This window comes from Papaver somniferum, chromosome 5, assembly GCF_003573695.1.
Source record: "Papaver somniferum cultivar HN1 chromosome 5, ASM357369v1, whole genome shotgun sequence".
In the NCBI taxonomy this organism is placed as follows: domain Eukaryota; kingdom Viridiplantae; phylum Streptophyta; class Magnoliopsida; order Ranunculales; family Papaveraceae; genus Papaver; species Papaver somniferum.
In genome coordinates, this window is record NC_039362.1 from 145,208,019 (window position 1) to 145,226,472 (window position 18,454).

At 42.5% G+C, this 18,454-nt stretch overlaps 1 protein-coding gene across 1 annotated transcript; it reads left to right on the forward strand.

The window, feature by feature from the left end:
• The first annotated feature begins 13,377 nt into the window (after window positions 1-13,377).
• LOC113283071 lies at window positions 13,378-17,720 on the forward strand. The gene is made up of 5 exons (XM_026532222.1): window positions 13,378-14,078; window positions 14,183-16,526; window positions 16,690-16,750; window positions 16,846-17,069; window positions 17,327-17,720. The coding sequence occupies exons 1-5, from the start codon at window positions 13,961-13,963 to the stop codon at window positions 17,382-17,384; spliced, it is 2,805 nt and encodes a 934-aa protein (XP_026388007.1). The 5' UTR covers window positions 13,378-13,960; the 3' UTR covers window positions 17,385-17,720.
• The last annotated feature ends 734 nt before the right edge of the window (window positions 17,721-18,454 follow it).

The window sequence follows — 18,454 nt, forward strand, 5'->3', positions numbered from 1 at the left end:
ATGGTATGCCAACCACCTTGTTGCACCATACCATGCCGGCCTTCCTTATGCGGTTACCAAAACGAAGGCGTGCGATGATCAACGACCACCCTTCCATCTTAGATGCAAATCTTAGCCGTCCAAGGTCGCCAAACAACGCATGGTAACCTTTGGCCCAACGCCAAAACCTTAGTTTGGCCGCGCCTAAACCACGCCAAGGCATGCCGACTATGCCACATGTGCCAATGGCATGCTGCGCCATCCACCTTGCCGCGCCTAAGCCATGCCATGCCGACCTTCCCTTAACGGCTGCCAAAACGAAGGCGTGCAACAATCAACGGCCACCCTTCCATCTTAGATGCAAATCTTAGCCATCCAAGGTCACCAATCAACGCATGGTAACCTTTGGGCCAACGTCAAAACCCTGGTTTTGGCCACACCTAAACCGCGCCAAAGCATGCCGACCATGCCACATGTGCCAATGGCATGTCGTGCCAGCCACCTTTGCGCGCCTAAACCATACCGTGCAGGCCTTCCCTTTACGGCTTCCAAACAGAAGGGTTGCAATAATCAACGGACACCCTTCCATCTTAGATGCAAAACTTAGCCGTCCAAGGTCACCAACAAATGCATGGTAACCTTTGGCCCAACGCCAAAAACCTGGTTTTGGCCACGCCAAAAACCTGGTTTTGGCCACGCCTAAACCGCGCCAAGGCATGCCAACCATGCCACATGTGCCAATGACATGCCGTGCCAGCCACCTTGCCGCGCCTAAACCATACCATGTCGGCCTTCCCTTTACGGCTGCCAAAACGAAGGCTTGCAACAATCGACGACCACATTTTCATCTAAGATGTAGATCTTAGCCGTCCAAGGTTACCAGCTAACGCATGGAAACCTTGGGCTCGACGCCAAGCCCTAGTTTTGGTCGCGCCCAAACAATGCCAAAACCCTAGGTTTTGGCCCCGCCCAAACTAGGCCATATTAAAGCCATGTCGGCCATGCTTTCATGCCACTGGCTACCAAATGAAGGGTTGCAATAATCAACGGCTACCCTTCCTCTCAAGATGCAAAATCTCATCCGTCGAAGGTCACCACCAAGCCGGCAAGTCTCCCAAGCTCAACTTTCCAAACAACAGCAACATGCTACATGTTTTCCACGAAAACACTCGAGACATCAACACATGTCATAAACTGGGGGATGCTCATTGGGTATTGGTTTGGCGGTTTACAGCGTGTGGCGTACACTATGCCCGTTACAGGATAGTGTCATAAGGATGAGACGGTTAGTAAATACAAGGAGTAATAGTGAAACGCTTTCTTTTATGGAACATCAATTCTAGGCGTTACCGGTTATCACCTCCTCCTATTTACTCATCCGTTTTCCATTTCTTACGAGACCAGAGTACATTTCACTTCGACTTGTATAAATAGGTGTTACCTATTTCCACCGAACAACAAGTTCAGGTCAGGAGGATACAACACTCAGAAAATATTTGCTAGATTTCCATATGTTAGTTTCCCACTTTCTGATACAAGTCGTGAAACAACTACTCTTCCAGAATCAACTATTCTGGTCTCAACACTCTCTTCGCTTCCCTCCCCAAAACCAACCCTTCTCCTTCACTTTGTGACTGAAGCAAGTCGGGAACGACCATTTCTTGGTTTAAGCCGGATTTGTACAGATTGATCTTTCGAATCTAAAGTAGTCCCTTGCAGTACATTGTTTAGGGTTTAAACTCGTTTCTCATCCACACACCCGAAATTACCAAAATCATAAGAAATCGTTTTCACCCTCAAAAAATTGGCGACCATAGTGGGAGATTGATCTTTCGGTTACAATGTCAACTTTCAATCCTCGATCTCATATTTCGATCCAGACGTCAGGACGGTAGAATCAAATGATCCACTCAGGGATCGACGACTCAGCTACCAGACGACCCGGTTACTAGTCATAACATGGCAAGGGGCGACTGGGGACTTCTCAGAGGTTAAAAGCAAATGATCCGCATAGGGATCGATGACTCGATTATCAAGTGACTCAGAGACGATTGGGGACTTTCCACAATCGCGGTGCTTCTCGCAAAACTTGGACCTGCACCTGACTCATTTTTCGTTAGCAGATCCAAAAAACCGAGTAAGTCCTGCCTAGACAAAATGCATGGTTTACTATTTCAAGTTTTCACGGGAATAATAAAACCGATAGCCATGTTATGTTTCATCCCATGTCATCTACCAACACGCAACGTTCACGTTTCCATATATTTCCTGGGATGTTTGTGTCACTTACAATCATAACCAAAAACGACATCATCCTAAAATAGTCCATCCCGAATAATAATCCAAAACCCTCATAGGTAACACTTGTATATCAACCCAAAAAATCAAGAAAATTAAAACCATAAGCCAGGTGTTTCATTTGCCTTTCAAAAAAAAAAACGAAACAAAATAATTTCAGAAGACAGATGCTTTCAAAGGAATCCATTCAACGGTATTTTGCTCTTCTCGAAGAAGGCGTCCTTAGTCATTTGTAGGACCGCCTGTTTCAGCTCCAACTCTTTGGACAACCTTTCGACCTCCGCTTCTTGTTGTTTGACCACGTCCGCAGAAGGACCTTCGGTCACCTTGGCATGTAACTTTTGGATCTCAGAGATACCCTGACGCCCAGTTCTTCGTAGAATCAGTCACCTACATGTACGTACCTACTTTGCATAATAATGATTACCGGTCACTATTCATGAGGTATCCGATACGGCGATACTCGAAGGGAAGAACAATATTTCTACAGATTTATGGAAGGCATACCTATGGCTAGGGTTTGCACTAACACAAGAAAAACAAGAAAACAAATTGAAAGAGAAACACTGGAGTACATACCTGGAATATGCTTGCCCACCTTATTGCTATCGCGCCATGCCAAGCCAGCGCCCACGCCAAGCCAGCGCCCATGCCAGGCCAGCTCCCAAGCCAAGCCAGCGCCCATGCCAGGCCAACACCCATGCCAAGCCAGCGTCGTTCCAAACCAGCATCCACGCCAATCCAGCGCCCATTCCGAGCCGATCCATCGCTAACAGCTTGCATCTTCCCAGCACCAACAACTTGCATCTTTCCAGCGTTTCTCTTGAACGCTCAGTGGAAGGGAACCGACAATCAAATTTCATCACACGTAGAGATCAAGAACGACTTCTTCAAAATCGAGGCAAGGAGATCAACAACCCCCTGAGTTCACAAAGACCCTCTTCCTATCAGGAGATGCATGACTTTTGGGGACTTCGCCCACAAAATAGTGCAGTCTATGATGAAACATTTATGAGAGACTTTATATTTTCCCAAGGCGCAACTTCAAGACATATTTGCATCCCTCAACCACGCTGTGTCAGGAAAGCAGCTATTTCCAGCCAGGAAGTCGTTCTCAAACCCATACCTCTCTTGAAAAGCACGATAGATAGAACTGGGGACTCCTAACCACTGTTCTCTTGAAGGGTGTCCAGTTTGACATCACACTGATTGACACAACCTCAACATCCTCCAGCAGCGGCTCCGCTTCGACGTTCGCTTCAACGTCCGCTCCGCTTTAACGTTCTCTCCAGTATCCGCTCCGTTTCAGCATTCTCTCCATAAGATGCTTCAGGATCCGAAGATGAAGCTTCAACATTTTTGCTCCATAAGTTTCAACATACTCTCCAAGAACTGAAGCCGCTTCAACGTCTCCTTCCTGCCAAGTTTGCTCGCTTACACATCCAACCAATCCTTTTACTTCCATGGATGCCCATACAATGCCAGCCAACATACTTTGTTCCCACGACAATGTAGTCTCTTCTGATTACATATGCTACCGAGAAATGTTGCCGCTCATTTGTTGATACCAGACAGAGATTCACCTCAACAACAATCACTACAAATATGGAAACATGTAAACCATACTTGGGGACTGAGGATCTACACGGAATCCTAAAGCTCGGGAGACACATTCAACCAAAAGGCCATAGCCACAACTAGGTCATCTACTCTTCAAGGGTGTAGCGCAAGAATATCATCACCTCTCTGTCTAAAAGACGCCTTCAACAATTTACGAGGCCACGGTGTATCCCAAGACTGCTCATAGGAAAACAACTTCCGAAACAAAATAAAAATGCGACTGGGGACTGCTCATCGCAATCCATCCCGACGACCATCAAAGACTCATGACATAACTCCAGAGACACGACTGAGACATTTTATTGAAGAAACATAGGGAGCCACGACAAACAACATAATTCTCTCATTCCTACATCTTCGCTATCCAGAATATTCCGTCCATGCGATATCCTGAGCATCCCAGCGTCACATACAGAAGAGCACGATAAGATTGTATCAAATCACCTGGACGTGGATTCAAGGAGATGCAATGAAAATAGGCTACACATGGGGACTACCAGCATGAGACGCTTTCACTCCCCTCAACCAGGTTACTACTGATTTCAACATCATCACTGTCGAAGCTTCACGAGCCGTAGGAATTTCTCAACACGAAGTCGTACATATACACCGAAGACTTCAAGAGAACGCCAAAAAAATACGTTCATATATTCATACATGCCATTCGGATCAAACCGAAGTATAACTGGGGACTTCTCACCACATCTCATTCCATACGATAGTCCAAGATTCAGAAGATGGTTCGAAGGATGTCGCTTGGAACAAAGTCCTGGAAGACTTGATAGCAGCATATCGGCAACGGAACGTCTCCCTATTTTATCCGGGGGAGCCAGAAGTTTTTGACCATACAAGCATTCACAGCACATCATCATCACGATCTGAAGGTACAGGCACTGAACAACCTAAAGCCGAGGATGGACTGACACCGCAACTACAATCTCAAAGATTAAACCTGACATAATCGTTGCCGAGCATATATTCCATCCATCCGTCCCAAGAATGCAATGGAGTTTGGTAAATTTTGGAATCCACTGGAGAGACACTGCAGACGAAAGCGCGGATACAGACGAGCAACAGAAAACAGAAGAAGGTCAATACCTCTTTTCATATGGACGAAGTTTCTAGAGTTTTGCACAGAATAAAGTTCCCTTCTTGCTCCATGAATGGGAACAGATGACTCGACGCGACTATGCTACCCCGGGCCCGCAACATCCCTCCTGAATTCTTCCTGAGTTTCACTGTCAGGCCGTTGTCACCTCCTAAACGAGCTCAAAACCTAAATATTCCCGCATAACGAGATATGAAATTCTTTTCCGGCCAGATGGAGGGGAGGGCCGTCAAAATCCGAGTTCGTACGAGAATTCTACAACGATTTTAGTAAGGAGCGCTAATTAGGGTTTCGGCATCCCAAACCCTGATTTCGAAAAAGTTGTCAGGCGCCATCACTAACATTTGATAACCGAAGTTCCAGCGTCATCACCATCGTTTGGTAGCCGAAGTTCTGAAACCAGTTTACACCATTCTGCGGACTGAAGACAGTTTCCACCATTCCGCTGACCGAAGCCAGTTTCCCCCATTCCAAGCCGACCAACGCCTGCGGCTCCCATTCCAAACCGACCAACGCCCGCGACTCCTATTCTAAGCCGACAATCTACATCTCACCACTTCACGGTCTAGCCTGCAACACCACAAGTAGAATCTATGCAAGGCCACAAACACGAGAATTACGAACATTACTTACCTCTTGAAAAAGGTTAGTCGGGTCTTCTTGACCATCTTTTCACGACTTGTCATATCGATTTTTTCCCCGTCTGTCACCATCTTATGCTTACCTCGCAACAATGCTCTTGTTCCGAGATAAGCAGGGGACTTAATATTGATGGTGGTTTTTAGCTTAGGATTAAAATCGTAAAACCTTACATCTGACATGACGTCACTAGGACCACTAGCGCATTTATTGAATCATTCAACACGCCTACGTAAGAATTACCAAGGTACCTTTTTTTTTACATGTGTCATGTTCCACGGAAGAACCCTTAGTATTGACCGACATCACCTTCGTACACAAAACCCTAAATTCTTACACCACCGTGCCAATGGAAAACCATGCCAGCCACGTCTCCGCGCCAAGGCATGCCAACCATGCCAGCCGCACCACCGTGCCAATGGAAAACCATGCCATCCCCGTCTCCGTGCCAAGGCATGCCAACCATGCCAGACGCATGTGCCAATGGCATGCTGTGCCATCCACGTCTCCGAGCCAAGGCATGCCAATAATGCCAGCCGCACCACCGTGCCAGTGACATCTCCGCGCCAACGCATGCCAACCATGCCAGCCGCACCACCGTGCCAATGACAAACCTTTCCAGCCATGTATCCGCGCCAAGGAATGCCAACCATGCCATCCACACCACCGTGCCATGGAAAACCATGCCAGCCACGTCTCCGCGCCAAGGCATGCCAACTATGCCAGCCGCACCACCGTTCCAATGGCAAACCTTTCCAGCCACGTCTCCGCGCCAAGGCATGCCAACCATGCCAGCCGCACCACCGTGCTAATGGAAAACCATGCCAGCCACGTCTCCGCGCCAAGGAATGACAACCATGCCAGCCGCACCACCGTGCCAATGGAAATCCATGCCAGCCACGTCTCCGCGCCAAGGCATGCCAACCATGCCAGCCGCACCACCGTGCCAATGGCAAACCTTTCCAGCCACGTCTCCGTGCCAAGGCATGCCAACCGCACCACCGTGCCAATGGCAAACCTTTCCATCCACGTCTCCGCGCCAAGGCATGCCAACCATGCCAGCCGCACCATCGTGCCAATGGCAGACAATGCCAGCCACATCTCCGCGCAAGGCATGCCAACCATGCCATCCGCACCACTGTGCCAATGACATACCATGCCAGCCACGTCTGCGCGCCAAGGCATGCCAACCATGCCATCCACACCACTGTGCCAATGGCATACCATGCCATCCACGTCTCCGCGCCAAGGCATGCCAACCATGCCAGCCGCACCACTGTGCCAATGGCATACCATGCCATCCACACCACTGTGCCAATGGCATACCATGCCATCCACGTCTCCGCGCCAAGGCATGACAACCATGCCAGCCGCACCACTGTACCAATGGCATACCATGCCAGCCACATATCCGCGCCAAGGCATGCCAACCATGCCAGCCGCACCACTGCGCCAATGACATGCCATGCTAGCCGCACCTCCGCGCCAAGGCATACCAACCATGCCAGCCGCACCACTTCGCCAATGACATGCTATGTCAACCGCACCTCCGTGCCAAAGCATGCCATGCCACATGTGCCAATAGCATGCTAACCACCTTGCCGCGCCATACCATGCTGGCCTTCCCTATGCGGCTACCAAAACAAATGCATGCGATGATCAACGACCACCCTTCCATCTTAGATGCAAATCTTAGCCGTCCAAGGTCGCCAAACAACACATGGTAAACTTTGTCCCAAAACCATAGTTTCGGCCACGCCAAGGCATGCCATGCCACATGTGTCAATGGCATACCAACCACCTTGCCGCTCCATACCATGTCGACCTTCCCTATGCGGCTACCAAAACGAAGGCGTGCGATTATCAATGGCCACCCTTCCATCTTAGATGCAAATCTTAGTCGTCCAAGGTTTCCAAACAACGCATGGTACCTTTGGCCCAACGCCAAAACCCTAGTTTGGCCGCGCCTAAACCTCGCCAAGGCATGCCGACCATGCCACATGTGCCAATGGAATGCCGCGCCATCCACCTTGCCGCGCCTAAGCCATCTCATGCCGGCCTTCCCTTCACGGCTGCCAAAATGAAAGCGTGCGACAATCAACGACCACCCTTCCATCTTAGATGCAAATCTTAGCCGTCCAAGGTCACCAACTAACGCATGGTGACCTTTGGCCCAACGTCAAAACCCTTGTTTTGACCACGCCTAAACCGCGCCAAAGCATGCCGACTATGTGACATGTGCCAATGGCATGCCATGCCAGCCACCTTGCCGTGCCTAAACCATACCATGTCGGACTTCCCTTTACGGCTGCCAAACAGAAGGGTTGCAACAATCAACGACCACCCTTCCATCTTAGACGCAAATCTTAGCCGTCCAAGGTCACCAACAAACGCATGGTAACCTTTGGCCCAACGCTAAAACCTTGGTTTTGGCCATGCCTAAACCGCGCCAAGGCATGCCGACCATGCCACATGCGCCAATGGCATGCCGTGCCAGCCACCTTGTCGCGCCTAAACCATGCCATGCCGGCCTTCCCTTTACGGCTGCCAAAACGAAGGCTTGCAACAATCGATGGCCACCTTTCCATCTAAGATGCAGATCTTAGCCGTCCAAGATTACCAGCTAACGCATGGAAACTTTTGGCTCGACGCCAAGCCCTAGTTTTGGTCGTGCCCAAACAATGCCAAAACCCTAGCTTTTGGCCACACCCAAACTAGGCCATATTAAAGCCATGCCGTCCATGCTTTCATGCCACTGACTACCAAATGAAGGATTGCAATAATCAACGGCTACCCTTCCTCTCAAGATGCAAAATCTCGACCGTCGAAGGTCACCACCGAGCCGGAAAGTCTCCCAAGCTCAACTTGCCAAACAACAGCAACATGCTACATGTTTTCCACGAAAACACTCGAGACATCAACACATGTCACAAACTGGGGGATGCTCATTGGGTATTGGTTTGGCGGTTTACAGCGTACGGGGTACACTACGCCCGTTATAAGACAGTGTCATAAGGATGAGGCGGTTAGTAAATACAGGGAGTAATGGTGAAACGCTTTCTTTTATGGAACATCAATTCTAAGCGTTACTGATTACTAACTCCTCCCATTTACTCATCTGTTTTCCATTTCTTACGAGACCAGAGTACGTTTCACTTCGACTTGTATAAATAGGTCTTACCTATTTCCACTGAACAACAAGTTCAGGTCAGGAGGATACAACACTCAGAAAATATTTGCTAGCTTTCCATCTGTTAGCTTCCCACTTTCTGATACAAGTCGTGAAACAACTACTCTTCCAGAATCAACTATTCTGGTCTCAACAGTCTCTTCGCTTCCCTCCCCAAAACCAACCCTTCTCCTTCACTTTGTGACCGAAGCAAGTCTGGAACGACCATTTCTTGGTTTAGTCCGGATTTGTACAGATTGATCTCTCGAATCTAAAGTACTCCCTTGCAGTACATTGTTTAGGGTTTAAACTCGTTTCTCACCCACACACCCGAAATTACCAAAATCAGCAGAAATCGTTTTCACCCTCAAACACCAATATAAAAAAGGAGTAGAGAAAAAATTTATTCATACTCTCTCCATAAGGTCACACAATGATGTTGAGTTATGCAACATTACACTCTCTAAACCCATATGGATGCAGGAATTCATTTCTATCGATGTACAAGACCACAAAGCTCAACAACTAATATCCTAATTACTCATTTCTTCTAATTTCCCAGAATTATACTTATCAAGATGAAGTTTGAAGATATAAATCAAGACCTACATTGGTGCCACTAACAATATCAAAGTTATTATTCTACTTTTCGTTTATGCTTTAGATGTGGAAGGACATTCTGGCATTAAATTACCTACATGAAAGAAAAAATACATTTTTTCTGGCCTGGTATAAAACAAGAGGTATTTTTTATGGTCTCCACTTGTGATGTGTGTCAGATAAACAAAGGGGAACACACCCTACCTGCTGGGTTGTTAAAACCTTTATCACTACCTGATCATGCTTGGCAACATATTAGCATGTACTTTATGGAAGGCCTACCAAAGAGTGACATGAAAGATGTCATATTAGTGGTGGTAGATAGGTTCACCATATACAATCATTTCATCACTCTTCAGCATCCTTATACAGCTTCCTCAGTGGCCAAAGCATTTATGCACCACATTTTTATATTACATGGATTACCTGCTTTCGTAGTCTCAGACAGGGACAAGGTGTTCACCAACATTTTTTGGAAAAATTTATTCAAGAATTTAGGTAACAGTTTCAAGCTGAGTACTGCTTACCATCCTCAAACTGATTGCCAAACAGAAAGAGTAAATGCGTGCCTTGAAAACTATCTCAGATGTATGATTAGTCATTAACCTAGAAATTTGATGAGTTGGTTGGACTTAGTTGAATGGTGTTACAACACCAATTATTATACTAGCTTGAAGGTGTCTCATTTCAAAGATTTGTATGCTATGAAGCTCCACATTTGGTTTTTCCTCCTTCAATTGTTACTTCAATAGACTTAGTTGAGAAGTATTTGAAACATAAATAATGATTATTTCTCATTCTCAGGGATACTCTTACCAAAGCTCAGGAATGTATGAAGTATTTTGTTGATCGAGAAAGGTCTGGCAGAGTTTTCGAATTTGGGGATCAAGTATATGTCAAGTTGCAGCCATACGGACAAATATTAGTTTCTCAAAGGAAGAACTTTAAGCACTCATCTAACTACTATGGTATTCTCTTTATTTATTTTATTGTCACTTTCTTCGAATCTCTGCAATTCATGTTATGTATATCACAATCAACACTAATAAAAATAATACTTCATGTATACATGACTTTCTAATCTCTTTCCTTTTCTTTTTAGATCTAGATTTACTTTTGCAGATAAAGGATTTTGAAAGAAAAAAAACCTTGATTTCTCTGGTTATCTAGGATGAGTCTCATGTCTTTGTGATTATAAGGATATTGATTAAAAAAAGAACTATTTTTGTTGTTATTGTAACGATCTAACTTTAAGATTTTAAGCTATTTAGGTTTCTGTCATGCGAAGTGGATGTTTTGTTGAATCAATTTCATGAAGTTAATACAGATCATCAATTAGAAAATATTAATCTCACGATGAAGATCTTAATAATACCAAGTCCATAATGATCTTTTTTTTGTTGTTGAAATTATTAGTAGTCTAAACTTGTTCAAGCAATCCAAACACCTAGTTATGTACTTCATGTAGTTCGAATGCACGACTTCTTAAAACTAGTTAGTACTAGTTGTTCAAGCAATCCAAACACCTAGTTATGGAGCATAATTAGTACTAAACTTGTTCAAGCAATCCAAACACCTAGTTATGTACTTCATGTAGTTCGAATGCACGATTTCTTACAACCGGTGATCGATATTACCTTGCACTGGTAAAATTTGCATGCCAAATGGACCCTAAGTAACCAAGACTTAGGTAGGTGTTTGACTTTAACCACCTAGATAAAAACAAAGTTGTAATAAACCAAAAGAGTAAGAAGTTTATACTTCAAATTGGAACCGTATTCTTGTGCGTGTAAAAGAGAGAAAACCTTGGTTTGGCATACACAAAAATAGTATCTCATCATTTTTCAAATCAACATCCAATTCCTTCGTTCTAAGTCTCTTACTAGCTCTATTGCTGTGAAATAATCCTTCACCGCCAAATCTTTTAGATAAAATGGATAAAGTATATTGGAATCCGTGCTTAGACAAAAAAAAAGTTAAAAAGATGTTACATATGGCTATGACTGTATAACATTTTTGTTATTTCCTTAATCAAAATGGAATTTGTGAAGTATGATATAGTATCATTATTGGAGAAAACAAGTTGTAACTTGAGTTTCTTATGATCTTGATTGGAATTGATCCAAAGATCATACTTCGAATTACAAACATTCTAGTTATAAAATGAACATCCATTTTTAGGTTCCCCTTTGGGTCAACAAACTTTCTATAGAGCCTTGAAAACTGTGTAGTGCTTCGCCTATAAGCACCGCAAGGATTAGGCATGGAGTATGTCAATCAAGAATTATCTTTTATATCAAAATTGTTTTGGATTTTTCTAAAGAAAAAACAACAAACTTTGAATTTCTCTTTAGTGTTTTATTTAATGAGTGACGCCTGAACCGACACATTGTCTTCGACTTACAAAAAATATTTTTTGCAACATATTGTCATGTTCGTGACTGAATATTTTCTGAAAATTTCTTCCTTTTGATTATTTTAATTTCACAACATTATTTTGTCATAATTTCATATTGATTTTACCAGCTTGATTGCCTACAAAAGCAACATAATTATTTATTCCAAACCAACCAAATAAGGTTACTATCCCCGTCTCTTTTCCCCTATTCTCGCTTTGATGGGTGGGTGATTATTGTGTTGTTATACACTAGTTTCCAAACACAATTGTTATCTTGGACGCAACAACAATATAGTTTGTTAACATCGCTAATCTTTTAGGTAACTTTTGTGTAATTAGGTTGAGGACGACTTGCTGATCAAGTGACTCAGTCCTAATTGTATTGTTTGATTTACAATTTTGTGTCGAGAGAAATTGGGTCAATTGTCCAAATATTTTTAAAACATGGTTCTAATGGACAAGTAAAAATTAATATGGGTGAAATGGACACCAGAAAAATAGCAAGAATGAATCTGGATTCATCCTGGCTTAAACTTAAAAAATATCGAGGGTGAAACTGGATGCATCCTGATGTAAATTAAAAATAAGAAATTTTTTTTGAAAATGGGTAGGATGAAACTGTTTACATCCTATCTATTTTTATATTCTCGTCCATTTAAACAGTATCAAAATTTACATGTCTTTTTCACCCAGAAATTGTCATTATTGGGTTAATTGACCAATTTTGTGTCGATTTAATTCATATTTCATGAATTCTTATTCATCATTATTTTCGATATATAGTTCTACGGTTCTAACAAATATCAGTTTATCTAAATTAAAATTTTGATTTACAATATCTATTATCTCACGGAGGAGTCGGATTTTGTGCATACTAGAAGTTATGTAACGGAGGACAAAATCCTTTACATATGTTATAAAGGGATTATCTGGTAACTGCTTGACCAATTAAATAGAGGTACCAAATTAACAATCTTTAAAAGAGTGTACACGAAATCTAATTTTTCTTAAAATTGCCCATGATTCAAACCTATGCATATCCGTTTCTTTATGATCACGAGGTTTTGTTTGTTTACAGAATTACTTGTTGCGGAATCCAAATGGATGCTAAATTCAAAATTAGATGATACCGATAATGTAAGTTTGCCATAGAGAGAGGGCAAAGAGGATTTACACATCAAATAAACTGGATGAACCACATTGTACTATTACTTTCAACTAATAGACATAAACTCAAACGACTTTTCTCGCGGGTAGGCATTATAATTTGACTAGCTCTAAGTTGACTTAGTCATAGACAACTACTACTCAAACAACCTTGACTAATCCACATTACGTGTGAATACTAGTCAAACACTATTAACGTACGACCAAGTACTACTAATACCTTGTCTTAATTAGGTGTTTGACTTTTAGCTAGAATTTCATCGCCTAATTACAAAGAAAGCTGTAATAAACCAAGATTAAGCCTTGGTATGGTATCCACAAAATAATCTCTATCATTTGTCGATTAACTATGGCCTGGTTGACCATGTTTTATTATTCTATGATGATGATCTTTGGTGCAATGGGAATTTTAGCTGTCTAATACTTGCCCACCTACTTCATGTGATTCTTTGCTTTCACTGCACTGCAAGTGCAGGTGAAAATGCTAATCTGTAGCTTCAGAGAAGACCCAAAAACCTTTTACCAATTCTTCAAAGAAGACCAAAACCCTCCTTCCAATTTCCCTCCACACATAAACATTTCATTTATTGGGATTTGGAACTATCCCCCCTCTCTCTCTCTGGAAATCTTCTTTTTGACTTTTATCGAGAGAGGACTTGCAGACAACTCCTATAATTCACAGCCGAAACAAGAAGCGACGGCAAATTCTTTTTCTTCTCATTGAATTTCATTTCATTCATTCATGGAGATTAGTTGAGCTGAAAACCTACACCTCTGAGTCTCTTTTTGAGGTTTTTTTTCTTCTCGGATTTTTGAGATTTCTCTGGTTCTGGTTCAAGTTTTGATTTTGAGCTTTGGGTTGAGGGTTTTTCTGTAAAAAGAATGATGGGTTTCTAAGAAATTTCTTGCTGGTTGAGGAGGTTCTTCTACTTTGTGGTGGGTTAATTTGATTTTTTTGTATTTCTTCCGATTCTGCTCACCAATGGAGGAAGGAAGAACAAAAATTCAACGAGTTCGTTGCCCCAAATGCAGTAAAATCTTAACTGAACCGCCAAATTCTCCTGTATATCAATGTGGTGGTTGTGGCACTATTCTTCAAGGTAACCGAAATCATTTTCGTTCACTTTTTTTCTATTATATTCCATTTGTTTGTTTCTACCTGTTTGTTTTATTATATTTTGATTGTGGGGTTCTGTAAATATAGCGAAAATTAAACCAGCAGCAGATGGATTATCTCAGAAATCTAGTGAAGATATAGGTTCTGTGAAATCAGAAAGCGAGAGGGGGGAAATTGATGTGCTTGTTGGAATCAAAGATGATAATTCAATTAGTTGTCCTAAGGTTGGAGATGAAGAAACTGTGGGAGAAAAAATGGCAAATGGTTATGATTCTAAGTATAAACGTAGGTCGAAATCTCCCATGCATAAATCTCTAGCTCAGAGAGGTTTAAACATGGATCAAGATGAGGTCTTGAGTGTCAGTACTCAGAAGGAATTTGTTGATGTTGAACCTCAAATTGGAATTGCTAATGTTTATCAGGTGCCTGACCAAATTCCGCATCGGCCTAACCCGAGATTAGATGGGATGATGGCGAACCAGAGAATGCAACAAGTTGGAAATCAAAGAGGTAGGTTTCCTAGTGCTTCATATGCTGATGAAGGTTCATCCAGCTACCAACAATCTGGTTATAGTTATGGCTATGGAAATCCTATACCAAGCCACGAATTGGATATTGGTTATGCTGAGCAGATGGCAAACCGAGGTTCCAACTATCGGTATGGTGGGCGGATACCAGCCGGGGGGTCTAATTATCCGTATGATGAACATGTATCCTACCCGGTGAACAGCTCTGGTGTATCTGAGAGAGTTCAGTATCTTGAAAATGATAGAGCTGAGCTCTTGAAACAATTGCAGGAGATACAAATTAAATTGGAAACTTCTGGTGATCTTACTGCTAAACCAATTGATAGAAGGGTTCCAGTGAATGCGAGAATGGCTACTCATGATTCTTATGGTGCTCGTGATCCCAGGTTGTCAGTTGAGCCGTCTGGATTTGTTACATCTCCATCTCATCCTTACTTCCCTGGAAAACATGTTCGCAGCTCGTCTGTCAGTAATGTAATGCACAGACATTTGGCGGACTTGCAGACATTCTATCCTCCACCAAATGAACTCCCAGGATACCCGGATATGATTGGTTCAACTTATGGAAGAAACCTCAGCCACTCACCTCAGCGATACCCACATCGACCATCTCATGATTACTTCCATGGAGGCTTTGACCCAGAGACTGGTTCTTCATACCCTAACAATACTTTCTTCCACCAACCTGCATGTTCTTGTGTTCACTGCTACAACAAACACTTGCAAGTTCCTCTCCAAGTCCATTCTGCAGTTTTGAGAGATAGAAGGTTCACAAATCCCACTAGCAACCCAATAGGTTACTCTGTCGAGTCTCATCCAAGGAGTTATTCTCATGGAGGTGACAATCGTCCTCTGTTTCGGCCTCGTGCACAGGTGTCCGTTGATCTGGATTCAGAATTTGGTAGTGTTGGTAATAGAAGTGTAGAGAGGGAAGCGGAACCTCGTGTACAGGTGCCAGTAGGTCTGGATTCCGAATTTGGTAGTGTTGGTAATAGAGGTGTAGAGAGGGAACTGGAGCCAAAGAGTGTTAAACGTCGTTGTTATCCAGCTGCGGGTGGGGCTCCATTTATTACGTGCCATAACTGCTTCGGACTGTTGAAGCTTCCAAGAAAGTTTATGCTGATGCAAATGAACGAAAGAATGCTGAAATGTGGGGCGTGTTCAACTGTTATTAGGATTTTGGTTGAAAGTAAGAAACTCATTTGTATCCAAGAAACTCCTTTGAAGGCGGATGATGAGCCTGTTGTGGTGGCTCGAGAAAGTAATTTGCATTCTCATGGTCATGCCAAAATGGACAGCACGAACTCTTACTCTGACGACTACGGTAACTATCGGTCCATGGACTCTGATTCCATCTTGTCATCAACCGATCCAAGTTTGAAACCAAGTGAGTCTGAGAAGATACAAAAACTTCCTTCTTCATTTACTGCTACTACGGATGGTGAGGTAAGTCCTCATAATGTGATTGCTCAAGGGGGGATGTTGGACCTATCAAAACACGTAATTCAACCACCTCCAGGTTCTAGCCTTCAAGAATTATTCGAATATTCTACTTACATGCGTAAGGTGGACAAACCTGGGAGTGGAAACAATAGCATAATGATGGAAGATCAAGCGAAAATGGTCCCTGATCTGCCAACTATGCCCACTTCGTGGCCGAACTCTACCGAAAATGTAACTCAGGCAACCGTAATAGATACGTCATTTAATGATACCTACACGTCTCAGGATTCTGATGCAGCCAGAGCAGATCTGCCCACGAGGAGCTCAATATACTCCTCGGACTCTGATTATACTGTGGAGAATGAGACACCTAATGTTTCAATAAATGGGCATCCTTTGTCAGATCATTTGGTCAGGAAGGCTCAAAAGCAAGCTGGGCGTATCTATCCTGGTGAATACTGGTAAGCATTCTGTCCGCTTTTATTGTTGGGTTTTCATGGTTTGCATTGGCATATGTATTTCTTGTAGAAACATGTATGCTCAAGAAGAATTCTCTACTATCACAAAAATGATCTTTTATTTCGAGGCACTGATCTTTTGGGATTATTTGGCTCCCCTGATCAGGTATGATTTTCGAGCTGGTTTCTGGGGTGCAATGGGTCAACCTTGTTCTGGCGTGATTCCGGTGAGATTACAGAACAACAATTCATTTCTGATTCGTTTGTGGATAAAGTTTCAGTTCACACCTTTTGACTAATTTATATTCATAAATCTCTGCAGCCACATATTCAAGAATTTAATTATCCAATGCCCAAGGATTGTTCCGGTGGAGACACTAGTGTTATTGTTAATGGGAGAGAACTTCGTGAGAAAGATCTAAATTTACTTGCAAGCAGGGGTCTTCCGGTTACTGAAAATAAATCTTATATCATCGAGATATCAGGTTCGGTGGTGGATAATGATTCAGGAGAAGAGCTCGATAGCCTTGGCAAACTTGCCCCAACGTAAGTCTTGAACTTTCCCCCAAATTCTCCTTTTCTTTTAATTTACACTGAACTACTGAACTAGTATATTATATTTAGGGTGTTGAAACACTACTGAATCCCTTACTCGTACCAGATAACTTTAGAGCTATAAAACCACATACATTGCTTAAAGTTCTTTCCTCTATTTCAAATGTTCTCAATATATGGCATTAGATAAGAGTTAACGAACAGCCATTATGCCATTATATCTGAAAACGTCCTTTACTTGTGAACAGAATCGAGAAGTTAAAGCGTGGATTTGGAATGAAGGTTCCAAAACCGGCAGCTGCCTAAACAATTACGGTTTAGTTGTCAGAATACTTCGGCTGCCATCATTTACATACGAGGAAAAATGGATTTCCAGAACAATCAACGGGTACTGGAGCTGAATTTTTTTATGGTATATTATTAACTGTTGTTGGCTGGGAGAGATGTTTTAATTTCTCTTCTCATTATGCTAATCAGATTTTTGTGATTGATTGATTTATTCAAAAGTAGTGTTGTTGTGATTAAGTGTGGCAGAAACTACTATTAACCATTATACTAGTCATGTGTATAACTCTGTAATTGTAATTGCCTATCTCAAAAAAGGATAAAAGAATGAAAGATTGAGTTTTATTTTCCGGTTACTGTTTAAACTGTTGTGCACAAACTTTTGATTCAATAATATCTTATAAACAGTTGGACCACTTCGCCTGAGTTGTTGGATAACAGTCATGTTAAGGGTTTTCTGCTGGTTTACTCGTGTGCATGTAAAGAAAACGGTAAGCTGTAATTTCTCATGCGGCAGCCATAGGGGCTCGCTAATAAGTAATTTCTTTATGCCAAGTATAACAAATGAAGAAATAATGATGCTAATCCTATTCATAGTATCTCGATATGTGGATCCAAATGAAACTTTTGGAATGTCACCGTGAGTGGTTGAATTAAGATATTTAATTAGTAGAAAACTTTGTAAAGGCTACGATTATTAGCACAAGAGATGAAGGCAGAGCCGAGAGCTAAATTGGCTCATCAGCAACCTAGCAGTCCAAAATGGGGTGTTTGTTTACCAGAAATCGATCTCAAAATTCAGAAACAAAACGATTTGTTTGGCAAGAACAAAATGGGGTGTTTGTTTACCAGAAGTCGATCTCAAAATTCAGAAACAAAACGATTTGTTTGGCAAGAAGTTACAATTTGTTGCTCTTATAATCTTAACTTTTGGAAATTAGATTTTCGATTTTTAGAAGTCAAAAAAACAAAAAATTAGTTTGACGTTTATTTTAAAATGACATTTAGAAGTAAAAAGTTAATTTTTCGTGATGTATAATGTTTTTATTTTTGACTTCTTAAATCGACTTATGTTTCTGGAGAAACAGAAA

Excerpts from the sequence above, each read along its gene's own strand:
- LOC113283071 (XM_026532222.1), top strand. The coding sequence starts at position 13,961 with ATGGAGGAAGGAAGAACAAAAATTCAACGAGTTCGTTGCCCCAAATGC. Across the intron at positions 14,079-14,182 it reads TTGTGGCACTATTCTTCAAG|CGAAAATTAAACCAGCAGCA; the intron begins GTAACCGAAATC and ends CTGTAAATATAG. Across the intron at positions 16,751-16,845 it reads CTTGTTCTGGCGTGATTCCG|CCACATATTCAAGAATTTAA; the intron begins GTGAGATTACAG and ends AAATCTCTGCAG.